Source organism: Dipodomys spectabilis, unplaced genomic scaffold (assembly GCF_019054845.1).
Source record: "Dipodomys spectabilis isolate Male_0828 unplaced genomic scaffold, ASM1905484v1 ptg000069l, whole genome shotgun sequence".
NCBI classification, from domain to species: Eukaryota; Metazoa; Chordata; class Mammalia; order Rodentia; family Heteromyidae; genus Dipodomys; species Dipodomys spectabilis.
This window is the reverse complement of record NW_024870746.1, coordinates 1,057,875-1,085,065: the sequence shown is the minus strand read 5'-3', so window position 1 is coordinate 1,085,065 and position 27,191 is coordinate 1,057,875. Positions and strand designations below refer to the sequence as shown.

At 43.1% G+C, this 27,191-nt stretch overlaps 1 protein-coding gene and 1 pseudogene across 1 annotated transcript; one reads left to right on the top strand and one right to left on the bottom strand.

Moving 5' to 3' along the window:
* Pcp4l1 (Purkinje cell protein 4 like 1) lies at window positions 1-27,010 on the top strand. The gene is made up of 3 exons (XM_042682058.1): window positions 1-221; window positions 24,649-24,703; window positions 25,967-27,010. Exons 1-3 carry the CDS (start codon window positions 213-215, stop codon window positions 26,107-26,109), a joined length of 207 nt encoding a protein of 68 aa, XP_042537992.1. The 5' UTR covers window positions 1-212; the 3' UTR covers window positions 26,110-27,010.
* LOC122109179 lies at window positions 4,697-5,121 on the bottom strand (annotated as a pseudogene).
* Window positions 27,011-27,191: the final 181 nt, after the last annotated feature.

Here is a 27,191-nt window from a genome sequence, read left to right as displayed (position 1 = left end):
GAGGTGGACCCGAGACCCCTGGCGGTGATCTGAAAGGTGAAAGCCTGGGGGTGCAGGAACTGAAGCCGCGGCTTCCAGCACGAATTCTCCCCTTCTGGTCAACCCCTAGTTGGCCGAGAGCCCCACAACTCTCGGCGGCTGTCCACCCATCCCCGAGGGCCCCTCGCCTCACCTGCGCTTGCCGCGCCCGAGCGTCCTGTCCGGCCGTCGCGATGAGCGAGGTGAGCAGCGCGGTTTGGGGCTCGCCGGCGCTGTGGGCGTGGGGCTACGGAGGGGAGGAGGTGCGGCTCAGCGTCCCAGGGAGGCGAGGGAGAGCGCGGCACCTCGATTCTCGGGAGTGGGATAGGGGGCGCGCCTCTGGGAAGGCTCCCACCTGAGGGAAGCTGTGAGGGGCTGTGTGCAGACTCCCAGCTGTCGGTGGCATTTCAGGGGTGACAGGCACCAGCTGCAGAGGGGAGATTTCCTTCTCAGCCGATAAGCCCTCTCCTTGGAGTGCTGCTCTCAGCCTCTGTTTTACTGCCCCATGTCATTCGGCTTCCCTTACTGCTCTCACTTTGTGTCCTGCACCTGAGGAAGTAACCCACAAGAACTCCAGCCCCTGGCCCGCAGGGTTGGCTGGTCACGTTTCCTTTTTAGCAAGCTGGCACCCTTCACTCATTCAATCGGGAACGTTGTCGTCCAGACCAGTGCTGATACAGGCATGCATGTCCAGCTCCTGAGGAAATGTCCCCTCTAAGAGCAGACCTCCTTCTGCAATGCTTGTGACCTCCTGCAGGCTCCGTATTCATTGCAGCCAGACCCAGTCCCTTAACTGATTTACTCTTTTCCAAGAACACTGTCCATGGTGGGGGCTTAAGCAGAGACTTTGGAAAGACCTCATACCCTGAAACAAAGATTGTGCTTTACACCAAGTGAAGTCAGTCTGGACAGTGGCATCACAAGCTTGTTCACTCCCCTCTCCCCAACTCCTTTCCTAGGACGCACATCTTGGTATTCAATACCTCAATGTCTCAACGATAGGCTAGACCCCAACTCTATTATTTACTATGTGGCCTTATGAAAATTATAAAACTTTTCTATGCTTCAGCTTTTTAATCTGTAAAATAGGGATGATAACTATTGTTCTTATTATTAAATGACATATGCAGAATATTTGGAAGAGTACTCAGCATAGAGCAGGCACTCAATCTATGTTAGCTATTATATCTGAATGTGTGTGAGTTTCCAGTTAGGGTATTATAGAAAATCTAGTGCAAGAATTCCCAAGGACAGCTGGGAATGTAGCTCAGTGGTAAGGTACTTGCTTGGCATGTACAAGGCCTTAGGTTCAATCCTCATCAATCCTCAGTATTGCAGGGGCAGGAATCCCGTGGAGCCTGGATCCTAGTATAGATACTAAAAATGAAGATTTTCAGCAGGAATTCTGGCTGTTTTCAAAAGTTGCCACCTAGGGAGTCAATTAGTGCCAACTGCCATGTTGTCTTGGTTGCCATGTCCACTAAGTTTATCCTGGAAAATTCTGCTAGTTTGGTGGGCAGAGGAAACAAAGTGGTTTCCAGTCCCTCTGCTGATTGTGGCTGTGACCATGGCAATCTTTCAGGGGGAAAAAAAAGGATCCAACTTCTCTCTTCTTGCTTTTTTCAGCTCTAAGATGAGAAGAGATTTTTCTTTGCTCTCTTTCCACTGAGGGCCAGGGTTCAAACCACTCCTCTCCACCCCAGTGTTTCTAAATCTGAAAGTTTAAATCCAGGCTACTCCTGGGAATTTATCCTGAGGCTGTGCCAACATAAAGAGTTGTGGTTAGCCTGTGCTTTGGGGGAGGAATGCCTGGCCCTTCTGTAGAACATATTACTGGTATTGGATGGAGTGACAAAGCCGTTTCATAGTAAGGAAAACAGTTCCATGCTTACTGGGGAAGTTTTGGGGTCCCTCCTGACAGCAGTTAGAGTCAACCAAGGGCTCAGCATTTTGATGAGAATAGGGTCCTAGGAGAGGGACTAACCCAGTGTATGCAAGACTGCCCAGCCTCCTAGGCTGTCAAAGCAAACTGGTTTTAACTAGCAATTTAGCCATCAAAGCGGCCTCCTAATACGGAGTTGAGCTTGGCTTCAGGGATGAGTATTTATAATATCTCAGACAGCCACCTGGCTGTACACAGAGACCAGCTGTTTCTGAACCAGATCCTCTAGGGGGGTCTCTGCTTCCCTAGAGGCCAAGACCCAGCCTGTTTTCTTCCTCTTGTAAAAAACCATGATAAAAGCGGAAGTGTTGCCCAAAGCTCTGGAGTTCTAAAGCTCTAGAGACTCTAAATTACTTCATTTCTCTAGCTCAGTCCCATGAGTCTCCTCTCTCAGGCAGATGTGCCCAGCCCAGGAAAGCCCAGTGTATCCTGAATCTTATATAAGTTTCATATTCCCCACCTGCTTATTTTCTTCCTTCAGATAAACTGCACAAAATGAGAGGATTTGAGATGTCTTTAACAGAATCCATTTCAACAAAGAACAAAGGCAGGGAGGGGGGCTCTAGAACTCGAGCAACCAATATACAGGAGTTCTGATGAGACAGCTGAGGAGGCTCTCAAGCTCTGGTTTACCTTGGTGGCTTTTTGCTGTTACTCAGTACTGCAGCAGAGCATTTTCCAGTGAGTGCATGTGCGCCGGTGCGCAGAGGAGCTGCAGGGACTCATCCCAGCTTGTCTGCATTCACAGCTGCGGGCAGGATTTGATTGCTGTGAATCACAGTCTATTTCCTATAGTTTAGAAACTTTCCCCTAGTTCCAGTGAAAGATAAGAATAGGAGATACACTCACTCCCTGAGGCTTTTTTCTGTAATCCCCTTTTATGCAGGAAAGCTGGCTGCTTAAAGCAGGATTTCACACTCTGATTTTCTTTTGGGAGGAACTTAGCTAGATAAATCTTTTGGTCCAGCAGTTATTCTGCTGAAATGGGAGTCCTGAATAACTACTGACAATCCTTGTGTCAAGCCTGAATTTTGACTGGCAAAGGCTGGAACAAGGGACAGATCAATTATTAGGGAAGATATTAGAACTGCTACTCCTGCTTTTATTATTATACCTACCATCTTCCTACCTAATGGGAATAGGGATAACATTTTGATTCCTGCACACATCTGTCTTTTTCTGCAACCTTCCCCACAGTAGAAGTTCAGTCAGAGTGATATATCTTTTATGTCTTCTGTAAGCTGGTTGTTAGGGAACGGGACTTGGAGGAAATCCAAGTTTCTCTCCCTTTCATTGATATTTTCTTATATTATGGTTAGGTTAGGCATAAAAGGGAAAGCTACTTGTTATTGGAATGCCTTCTATATCTACAAACATCTGTCTTCTAAAGGGAGGAAACTAGAAGTTGGCTCTCAGGCTTGTTCATCATTCTGTTCTTGGTCACCTAGTTAGGGTGTTGACTTGAGCTGTTTGATTGGGGACTAATGCATGGTTAAAAAAAAAAAAAAAAAGCAGGTGGTTGATGATCCCAAGAGTCTGAGATTTGAAGACTGTGGTCTGAAACCAGTCTAGTCTGTGAGATTCTAATCTGACTTCTAATCCCAAAGGAACTTTCCTCAGGAACCCTTCAACTTGCTATTGCAGTGACTATAAATGATTTGATTTACATGCAACAACTCTGTGTGTGTGTGTGTGTGTGTGTGTGTGTGTGTGTGTGTGTGTGTGTGGTCTTGCATCTGCTAACACTGCACTGCCAAACTACATACTCAGTCTTTTTTTTTTTTTTTTTTGGTGCTGGTGCTGGGACCTGGATGCTGCTCCTAAGCTGTTTTTTTTTTTTGTTGTTGTTGTTTGTTTGTTTGTTTTTGTCCATCATGGCCTGAACTCTGGGCCTGGGCATTGTCTCTTGGCTCTTCAGCTCAAGACTAGTGCTCTACCACTTGAGCCACCATGCCATTTCTGTTTTTTTCTGTTTATGTGGTACTGAGGAATCGAACCCAGGGCCTCATGCCTGCGAGGCAAGCACTCTACCATTGAGCCACCTTCCTAGCCCCCTTAAGCTGTTTTTGTTTAAGGCTAGCACTGTACCACTTGAACCACAGCCCCATTTCCAGCTTTTTGGTGATTAAGTAGAGATGAGAATTGAATGGAATTTCCTGCCTGAGTTTGCTTTAAACTGCAGTCTTCAGAACTCAGCCTCCTCAGTAGCTAGGATTACAGGCATGAGCCACCAGTACCTGGTTTCAACCCTATTTAGTGTCATTTTGAGACAGATTCTCACTAAGTTGCCCAGTCTGGCCTCAACTTTCAATCCTCTTGCTGTCACCTCTTTATAGTAGTAGAGATTACAAGAATGTATCACCACACCTGGCTACATGAAACTTAATGAATTAATTATATTTGCTTCTTATAAGAAATATAAGAAGTGTGATTTAATAAAACACTGAACAAGAGGGGAGAGAGATATATGAGATCTACATGGCTAATGTTTATCAATAGGGTACATTTTTTAAGAATACTAGGCAGAATAGGTAATATCCATCCTAGTCAACTTGAAAATGGGCGTGATGAATATACTGGAGATAATAGGCATGCAAGTAAAGAGAAGCCTGGAGGCTCTCTTTTTCTAGGTTCTTAGTTTCTGATGTCCATCATTGATTCCCATATTTATAGAGCATCAAGAAAAATGAGCAGTTTTTGAAATCTAGCATACATTTTTTTTTACAAGAGCACAGATTTACTTTATTTAATTTTCATTAGTTTAAATTCTGGAGGGGTACAGCATCACACAGATTCTGTGTCCAATGGCATCAGCAGGAAGGTTGCTTCGGAATTTGGCATGAACCATGCCACTGTTTCCATGGGCACGCGTTACCTTTCCCCAAATTACTCTTGTTAGGTTTGCCGCCAGGAGTCACTATGTTGTTTTTTGCTTTGTATACATAAGCACATCTCTTGCCCAAGTAGAAATCAGTATCACTTTGGGCATAAACTCCTTCAATTTTAAGGAGAGCCGTGTGCTCCCTTTGGTTCCGGAGACCCTGCTTATAGCCAGCAAAAATGGCCTTGCACCATAGCCTTCCAGACACTTTGCCTTTTAGAAGTCCTGTCCCCAGCAGGCCTCCACAGGCTCCAAGATGGTGGAGAGAGGGCTCTAGCATACTTCTTTAAGAACAATTCTCTTAGTTCTATTTTTTCTTTGACTAGAGATTGAATTTAGGGCCTAGTGCATTCTAGGCAGTACTCTACCACTGAGCTATATCCCCAACTCTACTTGATTTGGAGGAGTGAGTGTAGAAAAATTTGTATCTATGTAAAATTAATACATTTGATGACTATACAGTCTCTGGATAGTTTTTCTTCATTTGACCAATTGATTTCCATGTCAGGAGTACAAAGGCTTTGGGAGATGAAAGAAGAATATATTAGATTGACAAGGGAAGTGATAGCAGCCTATTGGTGTTCCAGAATACTAACTACATGATTTTTTAAATCCATACTCCATGCCTTTAATTGGCTTTGACTTGCCTCAGAATTATTTTAGTTGCAAGAATAAGCTAAAGTGTTGAAGTTAGAGTCCCAAGAACACTTGCCTAGCACTTACAGGGTCTTGGGTTCAATACTCAACATAGAAAAGGAAAATAATAATAAAGAACGGTAAATGAGAAGGAGATTCAAAACCATTTATTGCAAGAGATCTGTATCCCCTCACAGTGCCTAAAATCAAATGTCTAGAGACCCTAGACTTTGTCAGTAACCTTATTGATCAGGCTCATTGAAACCAGATTTCTGCTTCCCTATGGGCTGACTCCTGAAGGAATGCCCCCCTAGGTTTCCCAACCCCTACCCAGGGAAGAGAGGTGCCATGTACTTATGTCCTTGGTGCTGCCTTCCTCCCACACAAAGCCTCAAGCTGAGTGTTTGCTTTGTGGACTGAGGGGGGGATTAATGCATTTATTTTAAGATATTAACACCATGGGTGGGATGCACATTGCAGATTATAGTAATAAATGTGGTTCTGACACTACTCTCTCTTTCCCCCGCTCCTATACCCCAGTATGGGGTAAAGGCTCAGCTCCTAGTATGTGCAGAGCATTTACAAATAACCACTCATTAAACTGTGGCATCCCATGCCGAGGGGAATGGGCTGGGGCTGTTGACTCACTGCATACCATGAGCTGGCATGAGCAAGGAATTCTGCCTCTGATTCCAGTGAATGGGGGAGGGAGGGAGGGTGTACTGCTATTCCAGGAAACAGGGATAGGGTGGCTAAGGGGAGAGGGACAAACCAGGGGGCTTGGGAACTATGACTGTTTATGTTCTCTTCTTGTCTTAGGAGACTGAGATATATAGCATCTAGGTTATATGCAATATGTTAGGAGATGAATGTGTGTATGTAGAACCTGGAGTAAAGATTCTTAGTTCTTTTTTCTGGTATTACCTTGAGGGTGACCTTGAGCATGTCTTTCTGAAGCTGTTTGAGGACTGCAGCTGGTTGCTGTACTGAAAGTTGAAACAATTCCAACAGTGCTCCAAAAACAGCAGTTCAGGGTCCTCCAGGGGCACGGGATCCCAGTGGCCTCAGTAAGGTTCTTTGACAGTGACCTTCATTTAACATTGGAGTAGAATATATCAGCAGGACTAGAAGGAACCCTAGAAAGGTAGGGGGAGGTGGAGGCAAAGCCTATTTGTCACCCCCTTGGAAGCATATTCACTACCTCCTTATCCTCTGTTCTTTCTGCATCTTTAGAGAAAGCAGGGAGTATATTAAGGCTAGGATCTATGTTGATTCAAAGGCAAAAAAGGGGTCCTCTCAAAGGACCCCTTTTTATAGCACAGGATTCGGAGTACATGTGCTTATTCATCTCAGCTAAGTGATTCTGGCAGTACTAGAATATATTCCTGTTTCATTTGCACAGCATCCCAGGAAGGTCACGTAAATTCAGGGCATGGTTGGCCTAGCTACAAGGCCATTAACAACCTCTGATCCCTTTTAAAAGATCCCAGGGTCTGAGGAATCTAGAAAAGGTTTATCCGTCCCAAATTTTGTTCTAACTCACTGTTCTGGAGGGTGTGTGTGTGTGACACTATCTTCCTTTTTCTGGTGACAATGGTTTCTGTGGTAACACCATTAAGGAGGAAGATGACAAAGAATAAAATGTAGACGGAGAAGGAGACAAGGGAAGTCATGCCTAAGGTTACAGGGCGCCTCTTCTTCAGTAGTGGCAGCAGGGGAGGGAGTAAGGCAGATACGCGGGGGAAAAAAGCAGGTAAGTTGCTACTGCAAGTATGATTTTTAAGTGCTTTGCCACGATAGTACCCTGTGAAGTGAGGAGTAGAATTATACAACCATCATTGCGATATAAAAGACAAAAGCACTCAGGGGCTGGGAAGGTGGCTCAGTGGTAGAGCACTTGCCTTGCATGCATGAGGCCCTGGGTTCAATTCCTCAGCACCACATAAGCAAAAAGAAAAAAGCCCGAAGTGGCACTGTGGCTCAAGTGGTAGAGCGCTAGCCTTGAGCTGAAGAGCTGAGGGACAGCACCCAGGCCCAGAGTTCAGGCCCCATGACTGGACCCCCCCCCCAAAAAAAAAAAACAAAAAACAAAAGACAAAAGAACTTGATCAAGGAGATATGATGATATAATTTATTTGCTCCAGAGTATTAATCTCTTTCTATCTTCTATAATTAAAAAAGGGAGGAGGAAGAAAAAAGAAAGCTCTTAAAAGTTTAGAGCCGTCCTTAGTATTTTGAGGACAGACATTGAGAAAATGAGGAGATGGTCATTTTATAATTTGGTTTTGAGTAGATCAATCATTTATAAAGACTCTATGGTAGCCTAAGGTCATTTAGCCCTTCAGGTAATCCCAGATATCCTTTTCCTCCTTCAGTTCTACTTCATGAAGGTCTAATCTGTGGCTGCTCCACTACTTAACTTCAGTACTTTCAACCATGTACACCCTAGTAGTTTGACTTAGACCTATTCTTATGTTCAACCCAGGGTTATATGACTTAAGAATAGCAATTATTGGTGCTGGGAAGGTGGCTCAGTGGTAGAGTGCTTGCCTTGCATGCATGAGGCCCTGGGTTCGATTCCTCAGCACCACATAAGCAAAAAGAAAAAAGCCGGAAGTGGCACTGCGGCTCAAGTGGTAGAGCGCTAGCTTTGAGCTGAAGAGCTGAGGGACAGCGCCCAGGCTTAGAGTTCAGGCCCCACGACCGGACCCAAAAAAAAAAAAGAATAGCAATTTTTTTTTTTTGTTTTTTTTTTTTTTTTTATTGTGAAAATACTGTACAGAGGGGTTACAATTACATGGGCAAGATAGTGAATATATTTTTTTTTTTGTCGGTAGTGGGGCTTGAACTCTGGGCCTGGGCGCTGTCCCTCAGCTCTTCAGCTCAAGGCGAACGCTCTACCACTTGAGCTACAGCGCCACTTCTGGTTTTCTGGTGGTTTATTGGAGATAGGAGTCTCACGGTCTCTCCTGCCCGGGCTGGCTTTGAACCGCGATCCTCAGATCTCAGCCTCCTGAGTAGCTAGGATTACAGGCGTGAGCCACTAGCGCCCGGCGTGAATACATTTCTTATCAAGCATTGTAGCCTCCTCCTTTGTTTACCCTTCCCATCCCTTCCCAGCTTCCCCCTGCAGAATAGCAATTATTTATGTTAATATTTGTACTCTCTCTCTCTATATATATATATCTTTCATCCTTTATGATCTATGTTCTGCTGATGAATAATTTAAGCATACCAAGGCCAAGTGATATACTCAATATTAAACAGTCAAGAGTGGTAGAACTAGAATGGGGTGAGGGGAGTTTATTGCTTTTTTGTTTGTTTGAGACAAGGATGGCCTTAAACTCATAATCATACTGTCTCAGCCTCTCAAGTGTTAGTATTGCACATGCACAGCACCACCCCTGAGCAGAGGTGAGATTTGTGTATATAGTCTGTGTAGATCCAGAATATAAATCCCCATTTTTATATCTGACTTTATTCAGAATACCTTGTTGTTGTTTCCAGAAATGTGAAGCCTGAGGAAGTATAACTTCATGTAAACAAATACCTGTAAAGCACCTACCATGTACAAAATAAAGTCTGCAATTTTTACTGGTAAAACACAAATAAATGTCTGGACTGTGCTTTTGAGGAAATGAAATATAGTAGGTACAGAGGGTAGAGAAGGAATAATAAGACTAACTCAATAGTGACAGTACAGGTAATATGAAATACACTTCATGTGAAGGCCTTCTTTTCATCCTCAGCTGTTTTTTTTTCCTCCTTAGCTCTTTTTTTTTTTTTTTTAAATCGGTTGTGGGGCCTGCGCTCTGGGCCTGGGAGCTGTCCCCCAGCTCTTCAGCTGTAGACCAGCGCTCTACCAGTTGAGCCTCAGCCCCACTTCCGACTTTCTGCTTATGTGGTGCTGAGGAATCAAACCCAGGGCCTCATGCATGCAAGGCAAGCACCCTACCACTGAGCCACCTTCCCAGCGCCATCCTCAGCTCTTTTTAAGGTACATATGCTAAAGTAAAGAAGAGCTAAACCTGGTTTCTGATGTTCTTTGCTACAACCTTTGAACTGGTTACAGAATAGAGGCTTCTAATCATCTGGAAACAAATTTGATCTCAGAAACTTAGATGAGATGGCAAAGCAGAATAGAGGTATTTATTCATTCAAGTAATACTTAGTGCAAATCAATTAATCAAGGTCTTGACATGGGAAGTACATGGTATTTTCCAGAGATGTGATTGCCAAGGTAATCAGAGACTACATTATGTGGGAACTTTTAGACCATGATAGCATTTTGTTCTTTTTTTTTTTTTTGGGTCCGGTCATGGGGCCTGAACTCTGAGCCTGGGCGCTGTCCCTCAGCTCTTCAGCTCAAGGCTAGCGCTCTACCACTTGAGCCACAGTGCCACTTCCGGCTTTTTTCTTTTTCCTTATGTGGTGCTGAGGAATCGAACCCAGGGCCTCATGCATGCAAGGCAAGCACTCTACCACTGAGCCACCTTCCCAGCCCCCATTTTGTTCTTTAAAGGTTATCACTTGAGCTGGGTGCTGGTGGCTCATGCCCATAATCCTAATTACTCAGGAAACAGATCTGAGGATACCAGTTCAAAGCCAATCCAGGCAGAAAACTCTGTGAGACTCTTATCTCGAATCAATTAACCAGCAAAAGGCAGAAGTGGAGTTGTGGCTCAAGTGATAGCATGCCAGCCGTTCATCAAAAATCCAAGTAAGAGTGTGAGGCTCTGAGTTCAAGCCAGACTACCAGCACACAACAAAGGTAATTGCTTGGGCTACTCCAGTGGCCCACGCAAGAAACAACTGAATTAGGATGTGTGATGATCTGCATGTTGGTTCCCCTAACTTCATATATTGAAATCCTACTCCCCAAGGTGATCATTTTAGGAGATCATGAGTACACAGCCCTCATGAATGGGATCACTGCCCTTATAAAGGAGACCTCAGAAAACTCTCTCTCCCTGAAAAACTCTCTCTGTCCTTCTATTATATAAGGATTAGGCAGTCATATATGAACAAAAAGTGAGTCATCACCACACACCAAGTCTACCAGCATCTTGATCTTGGGCCTTCTCATGATCTTGGACTCTCTTAGAATTCTAAGAAATAGCTTTCCAATCTTTAGAAGTCACCTTGATTATGGTTTTTTTTTTTTTTTTGGCAGGGGGGGGGGGCAGTTCTGGAGCTTGAACTCTGGGCCTAGGCTCTGTCCCTGAACTTCTTTTGCTCAGGGCTAGTGCTCTACCACTTGAACCACAGTGCTACTTCCAGCTTTTTCTGAGTAGTTTATTGTAGATAAGGGTTTCAAAGAGACCCTGCCTGGGCTGGCTTTGAACTTCAATCCTCAGATCTCAGCCTCCTGAGTAGCTAAGATTATGGCTGCGAACCATTGGTACCTGGTTGATTATGACATTTTGGTAGAACAGCCTAAATGGACTAATTCAAGGCAGTAGCAGTGGAGATAAATGAATGTATTAAGATACATTTAGGAGATAAATTAACAAGATTTAATATTGAATTTGATATTCAATATGAAGGAAAGATAAAAGTCAAGAACATTTTTAGGGTTGGGAGTGGTAGTACACACCAGTTCCCAGCTACTTAGGAGGTACAGATAGAAGGATCATGGTTTGAGGCTGGCTCAGCAAAAGTGTAAAACCCTATCTGAACAACAAACTAAAGAAAAAAGGCAGGGCTGGGAAGGTGGCTTAGTGGTAGAGTGCTTGCCTTGCATGCATGAGGCCCTGGGCCTCATAAGCAGAAAAAAGCCAGAAGTGGTGCTGTGGCTCAAGTGGTAGAGTGCTAGTCTTGAGCTGAAGAGCTGAGGGACAGCACCCAGGCCCAGAGTTCAAGCCCCATGACTGGCAAAATAAATAAATAAATAAATAAATTTTAAAAAAATCAAAAAAAGAAAAAGGGCTTTGGGCATGTCACAAATAGTAGAGTGCTTAAAGGTCAAGACCCTGAGTTCAAACCCCAGTACTGTTAAACCAAAATGCTTCCTATTTCTAGCTTGTATAACTGGATGAAACAGAATACTTACAGAAGACTAGATTGGGTGAGTGAGATTATGAATTTAGTTTGAGGAACATTGAGTTTGAGGTCTTGGTAAAACATCTAAATGAGTTTGAGGTCTTGGTAAAACATCTAAATGGAGATGGGGATCTAGGATAGAAATAGTATCTATGCTCTTCAATGTGATAGTCATCAGCCACATATATCTATTAAGTTAAAAATTAATTAAAGTGAAAATTATAAGTTGTGTTCCTCAGCTGCATTAACCACATTTCAAAGTACACAACAGCCACATAGGCATGGTGGATACCATGTTCAACGACACAGATATGAGACATTTCCCTCATTTTAGAAAGTTATAAAGTTCTGCAGACTTTCTCTGAAATGGGTCAGAGAGTCTTTGGTCTCATTCTACTGCAATAGTGCCAAAGCAGCCTCAGATAACACACACACACACACACACACAAATATTTTATTAGCATACATTATGATATTTCCACATAGGTACACAATGTACCCCATCAACCTCACCCCCTCTATTATCCTTCCTTATACTCCCCTCTCATCTTTTAAAAACTACTTTCCATGCTCCAATTTTTTATGATTTAAGTTTATTTTTTAGCAGTACTGGATTTGAACTCAGGGCCAAGCACTTGCTAGGCAAAGACTCCACTACTTGAGTTAATTTTTTTTTTTGGTTGGTCATGGGCTTGAACTCTGGGCCTGGGCACTCTCCCTGCACTCTTCAGCTCAAGGTGAGCGCTCTGTCGCTTGAGCCACAGTGCCACTTCCGGTTTTCTAGTGGTTTATTGGAGATAAGAGTCTCACAGACTTTCCTGCCCTGGCTGGCTTTGAACCGAGATCCTCAGATCTCAGCCTCCTGAGTAGCTAGGATTACAGGCGTGAGCCACTGGCACCCGACTGAGTTAATTTTTGTATAAGGTACAAGGCATGGCTTGAAATGGGGCTTTTTCTGTTTTGTTTTGCATATACAAAACACATTAATTCCACATTATTTGTTAAAAAGATCTCTTGAACCTTTTTTTTTTTTTTAATTTTTTTTGTCAGTTGTGGAGCTTGGGCGTTGTCTCTGAGCTCTTTACTTTGAACCACAGCACCTCTTCCAGTTTTCTGGTGGTTCATTGGAGATAAGAGTCTCATGGATGACTGGGAAGGCGGTTCAGTGGTAGAGGGCTTGCCTTGCATGCATGAGGCCTTAGGTTCCATTCCTCAGTACCACATAAGCAGAAAAAGCTGGAAGTGGCACTGTGGCTCAAGTGGTAGAGTACTAGCATTGAGCTGAAGAGCCCAGGCCCAGAGGTCAGCCCCCACAACCAACAAAAAAAAAACAAAACAAAAACAAGTCTCATGGACTTTCATGCTCAGGCTGCCTTTGAACCACAATCCTCAGATCTCAGTCTCATGAGTAGCTTGGATTCCAGGGCCAACTATTTAGGGTAGATACTCTTGGGGGAAAGATAGGATATTGCTGTGTCATGTCCCCATTTGCTATCTCAAAGCCTAAAGAAAAAAGTCTCCTAAAACCAGCAGGCCATTCCTTTTTGTCTTTCCCAATGGGAAGAGAGAATCCACAACTTTGAGCTACAGAGGAAATAAATGTATCCATGGGGAATTAGCAACTGCTGCCAAGATGATGGAATGGAACATTGGTGTACATTGGGCCCAAAGGTAAAGAGGAAAGTAATATAGGAAGGTAGGCCAGGAAAGAAACTAGGGCCCTCTAGGGATAGGCAAGAGTAGATGGGCCTCACAGTTGCTAATTAGTGTTTGTTGTGTATTGAGAAGTGAGAAACATTTAGTCTTACTTGGGCAGTGAGGCTGAACTGAACCAAGCTACAAGCCTACTAGATAGAAACTTGGAATAATAGGATTGAATGTAATCAAGGGAGTTATTTGAAATGGAAGCCGGTTGACTGAACTAGCATATGGAATTCTCCAACTCTGAAGGGCTAGGGTCTTGCCTGTGAGTGGCAATCATACACATAGGCTATGACAAGCCTCTAAGGGTCATCTGGATAGGTGTCAGGAGGCCCACAGCAAGCATCAGGAGGAAAGCTGAAATCAAGTGGTTAGCTCAATTAGCAAAGCAGATATCTGTATTGGTATGCATGGTTTGGAACCAGGTCCTCACACAACATGTAAGATTCTCCATAATTAGAGGACAAGCCTCTTGCCTATGTCTATTGTGGATTGTGCGTGAAGAAAGCATTGAGGATTGAGAAACTGGGCCTTGGCTTCAGCTGCCTGACTATGGGAATGGAATGAAATCATTATTCCTAAAATTTTCTTTACTACCTGGAGACTGGTTTCTGTTTGGGAGGATTTGTATAGTGCCATTCACATTGTTCAATATCTTTGGATGGAGACTGAGAGATAGCACAGAATAATGTTTAAAGCTTGACTTCTAGAATAGACTGCCTGGCTTCAAATCCTAATTTTGTGACATCTTGTTCTTTGACCTTAAGCAAACAAATGAACAGAAACAAACAAGCCAAAAAAATTCTTGACCTCAGTTTCCTGATCTACAAAATGAGGAGAAAAATAACATCTATTTTATAGGATTGTTATGATTTAATATGCCAATACTTTTTAAATGACGTACATAATAAGTGATTATTAATAAAATAAGTGATTATTAATAAAATAAGGTAGGTAATATTTTGAGTCCCTAATTTCTTTCAGTTCCCTTAACTGGGTCCTATAAAGAGAATGAAGGAGTTTCTAAACCCCCTTCAATGTTGTTATTTCTTTTCAGAAAAGCACAGTATTGCAAAAAACAGAAGAGTACCTGAGAGGTTCATAATCCATACCTGCCTAGAATAAGGGGTTAAGAGAGGCTGACATGATAGAAGTCTTTTAAGTTAACACAGCTCCTGCAGAGGTTTTTTTTTTGTTTTGTTTTTTACAAGAACTACTCTTACAGAGCATGTGGATTCTGATTCACCCAAAGTTGTCCTCCATGCCTTTTGGTTTTCCCAAAGTATGATTGGTCTTAGGGTTTACAGATAGACATACCAGAGGTACTCAGTTTATTTAAAATAATTGAGTTTCTGAAAAATAATCAGAGTATTGAGGCAGAAGTCAGGAACCAGTGAAGAACTGAGTATCCCACAGAGAGTGGGAGCCAACGATTTGTTTTCTGTCTCTGTCTCCGTTCTCAGCAAGTCACCAACAACTAAATTCAAAAATCCAATGTCCACAGTGGCTATTTTGAGAACCAGCAGTGTGGAAGGAAGAGGGTCAGGAGGTAGAAGCTCTAGCACACTACTTTCAACAGAGAGTGTGAGGAGTATTTCGAAGGGGCATTGGTGGTGGTAAGGGTCTTCTCTATTCAGACCCCTTTTAGGTGTTTCCAGTAGACACCTTGGATCTTAGATTTTGATCCAAATTAGATGGAAACCTCTTAGGATCCAGATTCCAGCTGAGCCACTGCTCCCTTCCAGGACCAGGAGAGGCTTAGGAAAGGGAAACACACACTGATAGAGCAGAGGAAAAATAGCAACCTGTGTGGTTTATAACTGGCACATATTCCTGCTTAGATGATTCTCAAGGTCAGCTGATATGAAGAGGAAAATGGAAGAAACAGCCATCTAGGGGGAGATGTTTAGAATGGAGATCCTTGGAAGGGATTATGGTGAAGGAGAAGAACTGATAGATTTAGGGAATAGGCTTAGAATCAGGCAGAGGGATAACGCTTAAAATATGGAGAAGAGTCAGGGATTTTCTATATTTAGAGAAAGTAGAGTTTGAAGTCAGATATCATGGAATTTGTCTCTTTTTTTTTTGGGTCCGGTCGTGGGGCCTGAACTCTGGGCCTGGGCGCTGTCCCTCAGCTCTTCAGCTCAAGGCTAGCGCTCCACCACTTGAGCCACAGCACCACTTCCGGCTTTTTTCCTTTTGCTTATGTGGTGCTGAGGAATCGAACCCAGGGCCTCAGGCATGCAAGGCAAGCGCTTCTACCACTGAGCCAACTTCCCAGCCCTGGAATTTGTCTCTTGATCCATGACTCTCTTGACTGGATAATTGGCTATAATCCTCTTCCTGCACACTCCATCGATGTCATGCTTTCACAGTGCATACAGACCTCTTGGATAACAGTATGGTATGCTATATTGAAAGTATTGACTCAGTAACCATCTGGCCATTATACTGAACATGGCAAAAAGTAAAATGAAAAATAACTGACCACAAGGAAATCATGGAGATAAAGGAAAATGACTGGGTCAGTCTCCTGAGTCTCAAGAACAACCCTTCCTCCCACAGGAGCATTCTTTCTATCAGAGAGGCTAACAAGAATTCTATAGGAAACTTTTTTTTTTTTTTGGTTGGTTGTGGGGCCTGAGCTCTGGGCCTAGGCGCTGTCCCTCAGCTCTTCAGCTGTCGACCAGTGCTCTACCACTTGAGCCTCAGCCCCACTTCTGGCTTTTTCTGCTTATGTGGTGCTGAGGAATCGAACCCAGGGCCTCATGCATGCAAGGCAAGCGCTCTACCACTGGGCCACCTTCCCAGAGCCTCTATAGGGAACTTTTTAATGTATGTTTAAAAAAAATTTTTTTAGATACAACTTTACTATACAGCCAATGCTTGTGTTAAACTCAAGATCCTCCTGCCTCAGCCTCCTGAGTTCTAGGATAACGGGCTCATGCCCATGCCCCTTTGGTGGTACTGGGGTTGAATTCAGGGCCTTGCACTTGCTAGGCAGGTATGCTACTATTTGAGCCATCTCTTTAACAGTTTTCACTTTAGTTATTTTTAGAATAGTATCTTGTGTTTATGCCTAGTCTGGCCTAAATTGTGATCCTATTTGTGCTTTCATATAGCTGGGATGACAGATGCATGTCACCATGTTTGGCATATTGGTGGTGATGGGGGGGGAGGGGAGTCTCACTTTTTGTCCAGAATGGCTTTGAACCTGAGTCCTCCTGATCTGTCTCCTGAATAGTTGAGATTACAGATGCATCCTACCAAATATGCCCTTCCCTGCCCACTCAGCTGTTTGCTAGAAAAATCAACCAGAGTTGAAAGATTAGTTTAATATACAAATCCTTGGTTAAGGAAGTGGCGCTGTGGCTCAAGCGATAGAGTGCTCGCCTTGAGCTGAAAAGCTGAGGGACAGCACCCAGGCCTAGAGTTCAAGGCCTATGACCGACAAAAAAACAAAAACAGAAAAAAACAAATCCTTGGTTAAGATTTGACCATCCATCATTCTAAGCATGCTTCCTCAACTATAAAATAGGGTGCCATTGTAGAGATTTCAGAAGATTAACTGGAGTAAGTTTTGGTACATAATAAATGTTCAATAAATATCATTTGGGTACTTGTTTTTTTTTCACCTCATATAGAGAGATCTATTTAGATTTTAGAATTCTCTAAAGACTGAACACTGAATGACTCAGGCTCAGTCCCTCAGTGAGTGGCTGAGACTTCAGTTGGGTATTTGATTTATCTTCTCACTTACCCTAGAAGATAGCAACAGTATCTTGACAAGTTTTACTAAAAGCTCAAGACCATTTATCTCAGGAGGGACCAGTTTTCTGGTAATCCTGATATAAAGTTACCAGTTATTCACTTTCTTACTTTCTTAGATGATTGCTAACTCTCAGCTGACAACTGCCTTCTTTTTTCACTAAGAAACAAACAATCAGAAGAGAACTTTTGTACATTCTCATTACATCTGCCACCTTGCTTTCATGCATTCTGTGTCTTCATTCCTAGGCTGTAAATGAATTCTCCATGTCCCTATCTGAGGCCTACCCCTGAATTTATGCTCTAGGTCTGTCTCCTCTTGTCTATTCAAGACATCAGTCTGATATTTATCCTCTTTCTCTTTTACATCATCTACTAAATCATTCTCATCAGCATTAAAATACACTAAATCTTCCATCTTAACACTTTCCCATGACCTCACATGGTTCCCAACTACTGCCTCATTTTCCTGCATTCCTTAAAAGAAAACTCTTTGATAGCAGGCTTTGTACCCAAATAGCTATCAACAGATCTAACTTATTTTACCATGAAACTTCCCTGCAATCACTTCCATTACTACTATCCTACTCCAAGCCCCCATCATCTTGTTTGTACCAATGCAAGATGCTCCTGTTTTCAATTGGTTTCTCTCCTGCTTTGCTATAGTTTAGTCTCCACTCATCAGTCAGAGAAATCCTGAAAAACAAACTTGTTTCCTCTGCTTCAAACTTATAAAGCTTTCTACCAACATAGGCAAAAATATCTTTGCTCTAGTTCAGATTGATACATCCTAGATATCTACCCAATCTTATTTTTTAATATTCTCTCTTTTATGTCTGATGCTGGTAGCTCATGCCTATAATCTTAGCTACTCAGGAGGATGAGATCTGAGAATCAAGGTTTGAAGTCAGTCCAGGCAGACAAACCCAAAAGACTCTAACCTCTAATTAACCATCAAAAAGCTGGAAATTGCCAGGTGTTGATGACTCACGCCAATAATCCTAGCAACAGGAGACTGAGATCTGAGGATTGCAGTTCAAAGCCAGCCCAGGCAGGAAAGTCCATGAGACTCTTATTTCCAATTAACCACCAGAAAACTGGAAGTGGCGCGGTGGCTCAAGTGGTGGAGCATTAGCCTTGAGCTGAAGATGTCAGGGACAGCACCTAGGTCCAGAATTCAAGCCCCATGACCTACCAAAAAACAACAACAAAAACAAAAAACAACAACAAAAAAAACCCTGGAACTTGAGGCATGTCTCAAGTGGTAGAATGCATCTGTAAGTAGAAAAAAAAAGAAAACAAAACAATGAGAACATGAAGCTCTGAGTTCAAGTACTAGCAGGTACATATCTTCCCAGAAGACTTTTTACTCAGACATTTACATGATTTGTTTTTTTTCCGTTTAAATTTTATTGTAAAGGTGATGCACAGAGAGGTTACAGTTACATAAGTCAGGTAATGAGTACATTTCTTTTTTTTTTTGGGGGGGGGGGAGGGTGTCCGGTCGTGGGGCCTGAACTCTGGGCCTGGGCGCTGTCCCTTGGCTCTTCAGCTCAAGGCTAGCGCTCTACCACTTGAGCCACAGCACCACTTCCGGCTTTTTTTCTTTTTTTGCTTATGTGGTGCTGAGGAATCAAACCCAGGGTCTCAGGCATGCAAGGCAAGCGCTCTACCACTGAGCCACCTTCCCAGCCCCAATGAGTACATTTCTTTTTGAACAGTGTTACCCCCCTCCCTCGTTTTCTCCCACTTTTTCTTTTCCCAACCCCCTCCCTCCATGGTTTGTTCCTATATATCATTCAAGCATCCTCCTTCTCTTCATCCTTCACCTCCTATTTTGTGCTATATCTGGGATTTGAACTCAGATCCTGGGCACTGTCTCTGAGTTTTCTATGCTCAAGGCTGCATTCTATCACTTGAGCAACAGCTTTACTTCTGGCTTTTTTCCAGTAGTTAATTGAAGATAAGAATCTCACAGACTTTCTTGCCTCCACTAGTTTGAACTATGATCCTCAGATCTCAGCCTTCTGAGTAGCTAGGATTATAGGCATGAGCCACTGGCTCTTGGCCATTCAAGCCATCATTAAAGCTTCTCCTCAAATGTCTGTCTTCAGAGAGGTCTTCCTAGCCAACACTGTTTTGTTTCATGGCACTTGCTACTAACTGACTTGTTTGTCCTGTGGGCTTAGTGATATATTTTTAATGTCTTGAACAATATTTCATGTGATTAGGTGCTGATATATTTGTTGAATGGATATATTGTTTCTTCTAATAACCTTTTGGTGCATAGAAAGTACTAAACACTAGGAAGTGCTTGAGCTGGGTGGGCGCTGGTGACTCACACCTGTAATCCTAGCTACTCAGGAGGCTGAGATCTGAGGATAGCTGTTGGAAGCCAGCCCGGGCAGAAAAGTCCCAATGAGAATCTTACCTCCAATAAATTATTAAAAAGCCAGAAGTGGTGTGGCTGAAGTGTGGCCTCAGAGACAGCTCCCAGGCCTTGAGTTCAAGCCCCAGGACTGGCAAAAAAAAAAGTGTTTAATATATACTTATCATCAGAGTAGAGACAACATAATCTGCAGACCATAAACTGGATTCCATCAGCTTCTTAAAGAAGGCTCTTTACATCTGGTATTTATAAAGCAGAGGAATTGTACAATATACTCCTTTAGGCTGTTCTAAGAGTTGCATGAAAAAACATTGGGCAAGCAACAAGTGCCTACATTTTTTTTTTTTTTTTTTTTTTTGGGTCCGGTCGTGGGGCCTGAACTCTGGGCCTGGGCGCTGTCCCTCAGCTCTTCAGCTCAAGGTTAGCACTCTACCACTTAAGCCACAACGCCACTTCCGGCTTTTTTCTTTTTGCTTATGTGGTGCTGAGGAATCAAACCCAGGGCCTCAGGCATGCAAGGCAAGCGCTCTACCACTGAGCTATCTTCCCAGCCCCCTACATTTTGACAAATATAAAGTACTAAAAAATGTTGAACAAGCCAGATGCCTAAGGCTCACATCTGTACACCTGGCTACTCAGGAGACTGAGACCTAGATCTAGATGATCAAGCTTTGAAGTCCACCAAGGCAGAAAAGTCTGAGAAACTCCATCTCCGATTAACCAACAAAATGCCAAACTGGAGAAATGGCTCAAATAGTAGAGGACTAGCCACTAGCAAGAAAGCTGAGAGTGTAAGGCCCCTGAGTTCAAATCCTGGTACACTCCCCCCCCCCACACACATACACAATATGAAACAAACAAGGCTCTAAAGGTACCAAGTAACCTGTGGGTTACTTAAGCTGAATTGTACCTTAAGGCTACTACATAGACTGATAAAGCTCTGTTAATGTAGTTCTGAGGGAGGGAAGTTAAACAAACAAGGCTCTAAAGGTACCAAGTAACCTGTGGGTTACTTAAGCTGAATTGTACCTTAAGGCTACTACATAGACTGATAAAGCTCTGTTAATATAGTTCTGAGGGAGGGAAGTTACTATTATGCTTAATCTAATTCTCAGTTTTCCATCTGAGCAGGAAAGCTGGAAGAAAGCATATACACCAGCATTATGAGGGGCCTTAATGTCTCTAGAAGTCCTATTACTGTTCTCTAGTCCATCTACCTGCATTCCCTAGATAAGTTTTCTTTTTGTTTGTTTGATTTTTTTGTGGTCAGTCCTGGAGCTTTTTTTTTTTTTTTTTTTGGGGGGGGGGGGTCCGGTTGTGGGGCCTGAACTCTGGGCCTGGGCACTGTCCCTTAGCTCTTCAGCTCAAGGCTAGCGCTCTACCACTTGAGCCACAGCGCCACTTCTGGCTTTTCTCTTTTTGCTTATGTGGTGCTAAGGAATCGAACCCAGGGCCTCATGCATGCAAGACAAGCACTCTACCGCTGAGCCACCTTCTCAGCCCCTCCTAAAGCTTTTTTGTTTAAAGCTAGTTCTCTACCACTTGAGGCTCAGTTCCATTTTAGCTTTTTGGTGGTTAATTGGAATTGAGTTTCATGGTCTTTCCTCCACACAGCTGGCTTCAAACTGTGATCTTCAAATTTCAGCTACCTGAATAGCTAAGATTATAGGTGTGAACCAGTCACTGGTGCTCAGACTGTTTGTTTGTTTTGTTTTGTTTTCTCCAGTATCAGGGATTGAATTTGAACTCAGGGTCTGTGCCTATTCAGCTTGCTTGCTCTACCATTAAAGCTAGACCTTCAGCCTAGATGAGTACTTTATACCTTCCTCTTTCCTTTAATATCTCTTCAGGCATCTTCTTGATGATCTTGTTACCTCTTTTACTTTAAAAAACAGAAGCTATGAACTGCCACTCCTCTGTACAATACCTTTATAATAACAATAAAAAAAATTAGCAGTGAAGACAAAAGACAGAAATATGCCTGTGGCAGTGGCTCATGCTTGTAATCCTAGCTATTTAGGAGGCTGAAATCTTGAGGATCATTAACCAAAACCAACCCAGGCAAAAAAATCTGCAATATTCCATCTCACAAAATAACCAACAAAAACCAGGGCTGGAAGCATGACTTAAGTGATAGAGTGCTGCCAGTCAAGCAAGTGGGCAAGTTTGAGGCTTTGAGTTTAAACCTCAGTACCATAGAACAACAACAAAAACAACAAACACCAGAAGTTATTATACAAAACCTTCCAAATATTTCCATCTGCTGGTAACTGGGTCTGCATGCTTTGGCTTTCTTGCACTTACTGTAGATGATGTAGTTGAGCTCCTACTGAAGGCCTCCCTTCTGTTTATGTACAAGGTCTCACCTCCTCTCTCCTTCCTTACATGTGATCTTCCTTTTTTTCCTACAGTTCTCCTTTCACTATTGGATCATTTGCAAGAACAGAAACATTCTATAACTTGTCATCTTAAATAAAATCTTTTTGTGACCTCCATATCACCTTCTTTGGAATTCCTTCTATATTTGCTGTTTCAATTCCTTCCCTTCTTTTCTCTCTTGAACTCAGTCTAATCAGAATCCTGCTGTCTTTCTCTACTGTAACATTTCTTGTCATTGTCACTAGTGATCTCCACATAGTAAAACTCAATAGCCAATCTCTATCTCTACCTGTATTGGTTTCCTGTAGACTATGACAGCAACATTCTCTTATCCTTGAAATATTTTCTTCACATAGTTTCTTATTACTATGATCTCTTAGCTTCTCTCTTATTTGTTTTTATTTCTTTATTTCTGCAACTTTAACTGCAGGAATGCCCCAGGATTTGATCTTCTTCTCTATTTGAACATACTCCCAGTCTCATGGCTATAAATGCTACCCATATAACTCCCTAGTTTTTATTTCTAGCCTAGGCCCTTCTTATAAAAATATCTCTTGGATAATTAATAGGCATTTCAAAATTTAAAAATGACAAAATTAGCTCCTGATCCCTGTTCCTTGTGCTGTCTTCTCAGGAAATGGCAGATCCACTTTTTGTTTTCAGTTCCTTAGGCCAATCTTCTTCCTCAGGAGGCATCCTTGACTCCTCTCTTTGTCATGATACCACTTATCCAGTTAAACAAATCATATTGGTCATAGTTCAAAAGTGCATATAGAATTTAAGCACCTTCTATTTCACTGCCATCTTGCTGATGCAAGCTACCATCATCTCTTGCTTGGTTTTCTGCATACTTCTTAAAAGGCTTTCTCCTTCATGTTCCTTTTATGTAAATTACAAGACTTCATTGATTTTTCATCTCACTTGTATTAAAAGCCAAACTCTTTAAGAAGACTACCAAAGTCCTACATAATCTGCTCCTAACCCCAGTTAGCTCAGATTTCATCTCGACCCATCTTTCCTCCCTTTCTCTACTTTCTTGATGTTCCTCAAACAGGCTAATGAAGCCACCACCCAGGGCCTGTGAAAGCTCTTGCAACCAGTACTTACAACCTTTACTCCTTCATTTCCTTCAGCTCTTTGCTCAAATACCATGTTACAGAGAGGCTGCTCTTAACCACTCCACGTAAAAGTGACTCTTGCCCATCTCACCCAGCATTCACCTCCTCTCTTCCCTTTCCTACAACACTTTTTTTTTTTTTGGGGGGGGGGTCAGTCGTGGGGCTTGAACTCTGGGCTTGGGTGCTGTCCTTGCGCTCTTCAGCTCAAGGTGAGCGCTCTATCGCTTGAGCCACAGCGCCACTTCTGGTTTTCTAGTGGTTTATTGGAGATAAGAGTCTCAAGAGACTTTCCTGCCTGGGCTGGCTTTGAACCTTGATCCTCAGATCTCAGCCTCCTGAGTAGCTAGGATATCAGATGTGAGCCACCGGCGCCCCGCTCACTTTTTTTTTTTTTTTTTTTTGTCGGTCATGGTGCTTGAACTCTGGGCCTGGGCACTATCCCTCAGCTCTTCAGTTCAAAGCTAGCGCTCTACCACTTGAGCCACAGTGCCATTTCTGGTTTTCTGGTGCTTTATTGAGATAGTCTCACAGACTTTCCTGCCCAAGCTGGCTTTGAACCTTGATCCTTAGATCTCAGCCTCCTACTCAACTAAGATTACAGGCATGAGCCACTGGCACCCAGCTTCCTACAACACTTTTCCACCTGGCACCATAGTTATTTTATTCATCCATTTGTCTGAATATGTACTAAAACAGGCTCTTTTCTATTTTGACTTATAACTTTTTTTTGTCAGCCATAGGGCTTGAACTCAGAGCCTGGGCTCTGTCCCTGAGCTCTTTTGCTCAAGGCTAGCACTCTACTACTTTGAGCTGAAAGATTAAAAATTGACCATTACCATTACTAACTTGCTAACTGCTGATTCTGCTTCTGTAAACTTGCTTACGCTAGCATTGACCCTTCCCTTCCCAGAAATGAGTTAAGAAGTTTCAGGGACCAGATGCCAGCCCCAGGACAAGGTCAATGGTCGTAGATAAAAAACACACCGTACGTGTTCCTCAGTTCCCATTTAGAAATTCCCCAGACAGGACCTTGAGATAACGACCACCTGGCAAGACCACAAGCTGAGCCAAATGTCAACCAACCATAGGCCTGTAACCATGTAAACCCTCCCCTTAAACCAACCATGGGCCAGTAAAATTTCCCGCGTGGCAAAGTGATTGTTGGTGTATATGGTGACCTTTAAATGGACCAATCATGGGATGCTTTGTGTTATGCGTTAATCTTGTGGTTTTTGCCTTTAAATTAGCCTGTAATCTCTGCTCGGGGCTCCCTGTCTGCTCGTGACAGAGAGTCCATTTGCGCAAACGTCAAATAAACTCCTCTTGCTTATTGCATCTCCCGGCCTGGAGTCTGAGTTTTCTGGGGCGCCCTCCCGTTGACGAAAGTATCCCAGGAGTCTGGGGTCTTTCAGAGCTATATCCACTTTCAGTTTTTGAGTAGTTAATTGGAGACAAGAGTCTCATGAGGACTTTCCTTCCCCAAGCTGGTTTCGAACCATGATCCTCAGATCTCAGTCTCCTGAGTAATTAGGATTATAGGCCTGAGCCACCAGTGCTTAGCTTGTTTAATGAATTTTGATTATTTTTCTTCTGCTCCTGATCTCAAGATCTACTTCTTTTTAAAAAAAGAAAAGAAAAAGAGAGAGAGGAAGGAAAAAAAGAAGAGAGGAAGGAAGGAATATATCTAAGAGAGCTAGAACATACCTAAGAGGCCTAAAGGGATGGCCCCTTAAACCTTCTATAAATATCTAACATTCTGATTCCTTTCCCTCAGCTCAACACTGAAACATCCCCGGCAACTAACCAGGCATCTGGCCCAGAAGAAAAAGGTGAGTGTTGTTGGGTTGTAGAGTTTGTAGAGCTGGTGAAAGTAGGGTCAGGAACACAAGTAAGATTGTACGTATACAAGTTCCTAAGACAGATGTCAGAGGAATAAGAGTATGTAAAAATGAAACAAAGGACTAGGTTAAGAACTATTATATCTTTAGGCTTTTCCCACTTTTCCCTAAGGAATAATACTAACAGTATTACCTCTTTGATTTTACAAACTAGGTCAGGAGTGATTAAGAAATGCAAATACAGGGCTGGGAAGGTGGCTCAGTGGTAGAGCGCTTGCCTTGCAAGCCAGAGGCCCTGGGTTCGATTCCTCAGCACCACATAAGCAAAAAGAAAAAAGCCGGAAGTGGCGCTGTGGCTCAAGTGGTAGAGTACTAGCCTTGAGCTGAAGAGCTGAGGGACAGCACCCAGGCCTAGAGTTCAGGCCCCACGACCAGACCTTCCCCTAAAAAAAGAAAGAAAGAAAGAAAGAAAGAAATGCAGATACAATGATAAAAAAAAAAAATTATCAGATAATCCCAGACACTGTCTCCATCAGAAATTCAGGGTAAACTAGAAAAAGTGAGCACACTTTGGAATAAGTGATGATTTAAGACATTTGTCATTTGGTGTAAGACTAACAAAAAAAAATTTTTTTTTGGTCGGTTGTACGGCTTGATCTCTGGACCTGGGCACTGTCCCTCAGCACTTCAGCTCAAGGCTAGTACTCTACCACTTGAGCCACAGTGCCACTTTCGGTTTTCTGGTGGTTTATTGGAGATAAGAATCTCACAGACCTCCTTCCTCAGATCTCAGCTTCCTGAGTAGCTAGGATTACAGGTGTGAGCAATCGGCTCACATAAAACTTAAAAAAAAAAAAACTACAGTGGATTCTAGTATAGATATCCTAACTCATATTTCTAGAAGGATTATTCATAGTCCTAGCCAGAGTTCCAGAGCCCAGCAGAAAATGGATTCTAAAAAAACATTCACTGTTAGGCTGGTAATGTGGCTTAGTGTAGAGTGCTTGCCTAGCATGCATGAAGCCCTGGGTTTGGTTCTTGGTACCACATAAACAGAAAAAGCTATAAGTGGCACTGTGGCTCAAGTGGTAGAGTGTTAGCCTTGAGCACAGAGAGGCTCAGGGACAGTGTCCAGGCCCTGAGTTCAAACCCCCAGGATTGGCAAAACAAAAAACAAAAAAAATTTCACTGTATTTGCGGCCCGGAGGAAGGGTCTGGAGGAGACTCAGTAATACGTTTTTAATTTGTCTGCAGGGAAGGCTGGTAGCACCAAGAAAGCCGAGGAAGAGGAGGAGATCGATATTGACCTAACAGCACCAGAAACTGAGAAAGCTGCCCTGGCCATTCAGGGCAAGTTCCGGCGATTCCAGAAAAGGAAAAAAGATCCCAGCTCATGAATGGCTAGCCTTGTCCTTCACCCTGCTACCTTCTTTCCCTTTCTCCACAGCCCTGACTCTTATATATCTTGTCCCTTGGTCTGGTTAACCTCTCATTGAGGCAATTTCAACCTTTATATATTCTTTTTTCTCACCCTGTCAGGCCATCACAGCAGGAGCATGGAGAAGATGAAGTCTTCAGTTGACAGCCACCTGCCTAAGGGTGGATCCGTTTCTCCTTGAACTAAGGCTCTGGATCAGTACCCATGCCTTCCCTGTGTGCTCAGAGAACAAAAGGCTTCAGTTTGAGAGGACATTCCCCAACCATGTGTGAAAGAGAGAAGTCTTCAGAGTAGGGTGCTGGATGTGGGGGTGGGGTGAGAAATGAACTGTTAAGCCCCTTATAACTGCTATACTTTAATGTTTGATTCTTTCCCTATCACCATTTCCAACCTCTCTCCTGTGAAGCCACCTTGGTACTGGAGCCCCCCCCCCCCCCACCAGAGCTAAATCAAGTAGCTTACCACATTAGTGCATGCTCAGTAGGTTAGTTCCTAGGAAGGAAGATTAAGACTGAGGCAGGCAGAAGTTTCCTTTATCATGTAGTCTAGGACTAGATGACAGCCTAAGGGGCCATACACAGGTGAGTGAAGGCTAAGGGAGATTTAGGGGAGGAAAGAAAAGTAAAGAAGGGGAATATCTCCCAAGCTGTAAATTACTCCTGGTAGATTTGTACTACATGAAGGAGCTTTGCTAACCTGCCTACCTCTAACTCCCCACTCCCCCAACTCTAGCCATCCCCAGAGACCACATGAGCCAAGTGAACCCCTGTAGTTTCCACCTGTCTCATTGTGCAGTCAGAGCAGAAATGGAATAGCCACTCTGTAATTTTAGCATGTTTGATAATAATAATAATAAAAACTCCTCATATGGGGACATATGAAACTCTACTATTGTTGTATTCTTGGGAGGAACATGAATATAAGCCTGAGCTGCCCCTAGGGAGCAATTGCATGGATAACATAGTAGTGCAGGAAGCTAATACTACCTAAGTAATTTTCCTTTGGAGCCAATCTTACCTCCCTTCTGACCTTGCCCTACCT